The sequence below is a fragment of the Physeter macrocephalus genome, chromosome 2 (assembly GCF_002837175.3).
Source record: "Physeter macrocephalus isolate SW-GA chromosome 2, ASM283717v5, whole genome shotgun sequence".
Lineage (NCBI taxonomy): Eukaryota > Metazoa > Chordata > Mammalia > Artiodactyla > Physeteridae > Physeter > Physeter macrocephalus.
Window position 1 is genome coordinate 125,461,234 of NC_041215.1, and position 5,781 is coordinate 125,467,014.

The 5,781-nt window shown below is 35.9% G+C and overlaps 1 protein-coding gene across 1 annotated transcript in view; it reads right to left on the reverse strand.

Moving 5' to 3' along the window:
* Positions 1-358: 358 nt before the first annotated feature.
* The window catches only part of CCDC195 (coiled-coil domain containing 195), a 13,964-nt gene continuing 8,541 nt past the window's right edge, over positions 359-5,781 (reverse strand). The window contains exon 3 of the mRNA XM_028497127.2: positions 359-482. Within this exon, the coding sequence (XP_028352928.2) occupies positions 359-482 (124 nt within the window). The remainder of the gene's footprint in view (positions 483-5,781) is intronic.

Below are 5,781 nucleotides of genomic sequence, written 5' to 3' on the forward strand. Positions count from 1 at the left end.
TTTGTTATAGTTTCAACTGGAGAATGACACATAATGGGAACAGCAGCATTTCCTGATAGCATAGCACAGATACGAAACACTTAGCATGCAATTTAATTTAATTACATTTAATTGCTCACATGCTGCATAGAGAGACTTCCACAGCCACTGTGCACCCATCAACAGCAACATAAAGTAATGGCTTCCATTTCTTGGCCAAGTCCAGTGACAACTCTATTGACCCAACGCCAAATATTTGTATATCTTACTGAGCATCTTGCCAGAGGTCTTTGCAGGGGAAGACATTGACCCAGCCAGGCCTCGGTGTTCCCACATGTTGGAAATCAACTGTTTTTGAAATTTCACCACCTTACATATACTATTCTGTAATGGTACTTAGCTGGTTTGTGGTCTGATTTGGTGAGTATTTCAAAGAACTTGAGGTTTTGGAATATGAAGACATGTTCATGGGTAACAGGAAACTGAGTGTCTTTATCTTGCCCCTAGAGAACGCAGAATAGGGAAAGAGAAATAAAACTTTTCAGTGAGCCTTTATGCGAAAACACTTACTATTTCTACAAAACATTTACTATTTTTGCAAGTCACCAAATATTGCTTAAAGTGTTAAAGGTTCACCTTAAATATATCATAATTTTTTTGGTTTAGTTGTTCAATAATAATGCATGAAAAAATATTGGAATTGGCCTTTTGATTAAACCCATGAATAGCACTGATAAAACTAAAATTTAAAATTTTTGAGGCAAGGTCTGTACGTCTGAGGATTATTAGCTTGGCATTTAAAGTCGGAGAATATCATGTTCTCTCAGGCAAACGGTCCTGCACACCAAAACCCTTCAGCTGAAATGAAGAAGAAATTTGAGGGAATTATTTTATAATCCCAATCAATCTGCAGTTTGGAGTTTGAATTAATGGAATATCCATCACACCTGAACAATTACGGGAGAGAGAAGTGACAGCAATGACCCAGTGTTACCTGAGGGATTAAATCTTTTCATTTTGCCCACTTCTCCTTTCCCCTTGAACAGTGTTATATATAATTTTGACATAAACCAGGATAAAGTTCTCCCAGGAATAAGTCTAAAGAACAGTGTTTAAAATTATTGCCTTTTCTCTAGTTTTGATCTCTCTCTCTCTTTAATTAGATAAGGCCATAATTTCACTGAATGGCATTTAGTGGCCTGTATCTAGGGGAACACATCTGCGCCCTCCCTTGGGAGGAAGACCAGTAGTTCTATATGGGATCAATAAAATAATAACTCTTCTGCCACTTAGCAAGCATTCACTTGACTATGCCATTTATTCTTCACAAAAACTATGAGGTAACTGCTATTATGATTCTCTTTTTACAAAAGAATAAACTACGGCACAGCTCAGACTAATAACTTGTCCAAGACCATGCTGTTTGCAAATGTTGGAGTTGGGACTTTAGCCATCTGATTCCAGAGGCTGTCTTCTTAACCACTTTGCTTAGGAAAAGAAGACAATGTATTTATTTTAATGTGTCTGTTTTATCCTATCAGTAAAATATCATTTCTAAGTTTAGTTGTACATATGGACCCTTTTCCTTAATGTTTTCAACAGCCTGAGGTTATTTTTTCTTTTTTTCTTGAATGCAGGAGGAAAAGATTGGGTTTCTATGTCAAAATTAGGGGGAAAAAAAAATCCAGTCTCTAGTTTCTGGATATCATTGGTTCTTAGAAATATTGACATTGGCATTATTCCGTAAAATACTTTCTTGGTACAATAATAGAAAAGTTCATGAGCACATTAGGTACAATGTCTCACTGATTTGAAAGCTAGTTCAAACTAATTGGTTCTTGATAAATCTTTGTAAAATTCTTTGAAAGCTATTAGAAAGGAAATGAATTTACCCCAAAATTAGAGGAATAATGTAATGAGTTGTTGTTACTTTACTAGTTAATCCCTGATAAAGTAAAAGACAAAATAAAAAATACTACAAAAAAAACAAAGCTTAATTCCTATTCAGCAGTTCTCTGTATCTACTGGGTTTCATGCCAACCCAGCTGTTGATTTTAAGCCGTTACTGACTTTCTTGCTTTAACACAATTCTACAACTGGCTCAATCTTTCAAATTAAAGTAGATTCCAAATTAGAAATGGATTGTGTTCTAATAGTTTATTCATTGGCAGCTTGGAAGTTGGAAAACATTTTGCTTCAGAAAAATAATACATTATAAACATTGGCTAGGTCCCCAAACTACCATAGAAAATAATAAAAATTGAAATGGGAAAATTAATACTGCTATATTTCCCAGTTTAGCATTGTAGGTCTGTAAGCCTGTAATGGTTTACGTGCAAAAACTAAAGCATTATAATACAGGCACTGTACAATTATAAACTATGTAAACACAAGCCTGGAAAGATATCCATTAAAATCTCAATGGTGGTTTTTCAGGTAGTGGGATTATGGAAGATTTTCCTTTTTATACTTTTTACTTTGTATATCACATTAATATTTTATAATTAGCAATTTAAAAAATAATGAACATTTAGTGCTTTTATATAACTGTATATTGTATATACATAATTTTATTTAGACAAAGGGTACATCTCTGCCTTTCTTCCCTCCTCCCTCTTTGAAAACACATGGCCATTGGAACACAATGGTTGGGTGTACCTTGTTTCCATATCCCACATCTGCTCTGTTAACAAATCTTGTTGGCTCCACCTTCACATGTTTAGAAACCACGTCCAGTTACTGCCGTTGGCCAAGAAATAATCATTTCTTTTTAAATTATTTTTTTAGCCTTAAACATGGTCCCCTGCTTTCTGTTTTTGTTTTTGCTTTTTGTTTTTCTATAGTCTTTTCAAAACAGAGCACGCTCTCTCTCTTTCTCTCTCTCTCTCTCTCTCTCTCTCTCTCTCTCTCTCTATATATATATATATAAATATAAATGAAAAGAGTATATTATGCATCCCAATTCACTTAGAAAAAATCCAGAATCATTGGAAAGGAGTGGAAGACCACCCTTAGCTCTCTGCCTTTTCTCTCTCTGTCTCGCTTCTTCCCTTCACTGCACTCAGTGCCAGCCACCTTGCACTTCTTCAAACACCAGTCATGGGCCCACCCAGGCCTCTGGCATTTGCTGTTCTCAATGCCTGGAGAGTGCCCCTGCCTACCCACTCCAATCCCCTGCTCATATCCCCAGAAACCTCTCTCTCTCCCTTCTTTATTCAAATAGTGAGGTATCTTCTGGCTACGCTATAAAAAATTTCAACAGTGCTTGCTCTTCAAACCCTTCATTTTTCCTTTGATTGGTTTACTTTTCTCACCATCTAACATAATATATACTTCCTGTATTTTCATGTTTATTGATCATTGTGTTACAAAGGAAAAAGCTCCACATTGGCAGAGATTTTTGACAATATTTTTCCTGCTGTATCTTCAGTGCCTAGAATCCAGAACGTAGTACACCCTTAAGATGTATTTGCTGAATGAATGAATGACGGTGGGTAATGAAAGCATAAAAAACAGACTGAAAGGATAGAAAAAAAAACTCATGGTTAACACGTGCCCCTCAGGAGTACAGGGGAAGAGAGGTATAGGGCTTTTCTCTTTGTTAGCAACATTTTTTCTTTTATATATAAAAATACCTGGATAAAATATGATAAAACTTTTTCAGATAAATACATTGATATTTGTAATATTAGTTTCTGAATGTACTTTGAAGATTTTCATAAAGACATATTTTACCAGCTTTCCAATAATTAATGGTAAAGCACATATTCCTAGCATTCCATGGAAGGACTTTTATGATGGATCCTGCTAACTTCTCCATCCTCACTGATTTCCCTACTTTTAGTTTTCTCCGTAGTCATGATTTCTTCTATCTTCTTGTCTTTTTTGCTCTACAGGGATGACCTTTCCATTTTTCTTTGCCTGTCCTTCCTGACCCAGGTTCCTCTCTCTGCTCCTATAATAGAACTTCTTACAAATGAAACACAGTTTTCATCCTGCCTTGTAAAATTCAGATAAAACTGGCTCAACCTTTGTATCTCACATCCAGTGGCAAGTCCAGTGCTCTTTCCAATATTTATGAGAATTCTTGTAGTCCTATTAATTATTTATAATATATTAATTATGGTTACCCTTTGATTTGATTTCCTGCCATTGGTGAATTAGATAACTCATTCTCTCAACAACTATATTTGTTCCATTTTCTCTTCCTCAGATAAGTTAATCATGAAACCAGGTCCCTATTTCTTGATTTTCCTCCTTCCCCTCAGAGGAGACAAATGTGTATACACTTTTTTTTTTAACAACTTTATGGGAGTATAATTGCTTTACAATGGTGTGGTAGTTTCTGCTGTATAACAAAGTGAATCAGCTATACATGTACATATATCCGCATATCCCCTCCCTCTTGCATCTCCCTCCCACCCTCCCTATCCCACCCCTCTAGCTGGGCACAAAGCACAGAGCTGATCTCCCTGTGCTATGCGGCTGCTTCCCACTAGCTATCTTTCTTTTTTTTTTTTTTAACTTTATATTGGAGTATAGCCAATTAACAATGTTGTGATAGTTTCAGGTGCACAGCAAAGCAACTCTAGCTATCTATTTTACATTTGGTAGTGTATATATGTCCATGCCACTGTTTCACCTCGTCCCAGCTTATCCTTCACCTTCCCTGTGTCCTCAAGTCCATTTGCTACATCTGAGTCTTTATTCCATTCTTGCCCCTACATTCTTCAGAACCTTTTTTTTTATTAGATTCCATATGTATGTGTTAGCATACAGTATTTGTTTTTCTCTTTCTGACTTACTTTACTCTGTATGACAGTCTCTAGGTCCATCCACCTCACTACAATTAACTCAATTTCATTTCTTTTTATGGCTGAGTAATATTCCATTGTACATATGTGCCACATCTTCTTTATCCATTCATCTGTCGATGGACACGTAGGTTGCTTCCATGTCCTGGCTATTGTAAACAAAGCTGCAATGAGCATTGTGGTACATGACTCTTTTTGAATTATGGTTTTCTCAGGGTATATGCCCAGTAGTGATATTGCTGGGTCGTATGATAGTTCTATTTTTAGTTTTATAAGGAACCTCCACACTGTTCTCCATAGCGGCTGTATCAATTTACATTCCCACCCACAGTGCAAGAGAGTTCCCTTTTCCCCACACCCTCTCCAGCACTTATTGTTTGTAGATTTTTTGGTGATGGCCATTCTGATTGGTGTGAGGTGATACCTCATTGTAGTTTTGATTTGCATTTCTCTAATGATTAGTGATGTTGAGCATCCTTTCATGTGTTTGTTGGAAATCTGTATATCTTCTTTGGAGAAATGTCTATTTAGGTCTTCTGCCCATTTTTGGATTAGGTTGTTTGTTTTTTTGATACTGAGCTGCAAGAACTGCTTGTAAATTTTGGAGATTAATCCTTTGTCAGTTGATTAATTTGCAAATATTCTCTCCCATTCTGAGGGTTGTCCTTTCATCTTGTTTATGGTTTCCTTTGCTGTGCAGAAGCTTTGAAGTTTCATTAGGTCCCATTTGTTTATTTTTGTTTTTATTTCCATTTCTCTAGGAGGTGGGTTAAAAAGGATATTGCTGTGATTTATATCATAGAGTGTTCTGCCTATGTTTTCCTCTAAAGTTTTATAGTTTCTGGCCTTACATTTAGGTCCTTAATCTATTTTGAATTTATTTTTGTGTATGGTGTTAAGGAGTGTTCTAATTTCATTCTTTTACATGTAGCTGTCCAGTTTTCCCAGTACCACTTATTGAAGAGGCTGTTTTTTCTCCATTGTATAT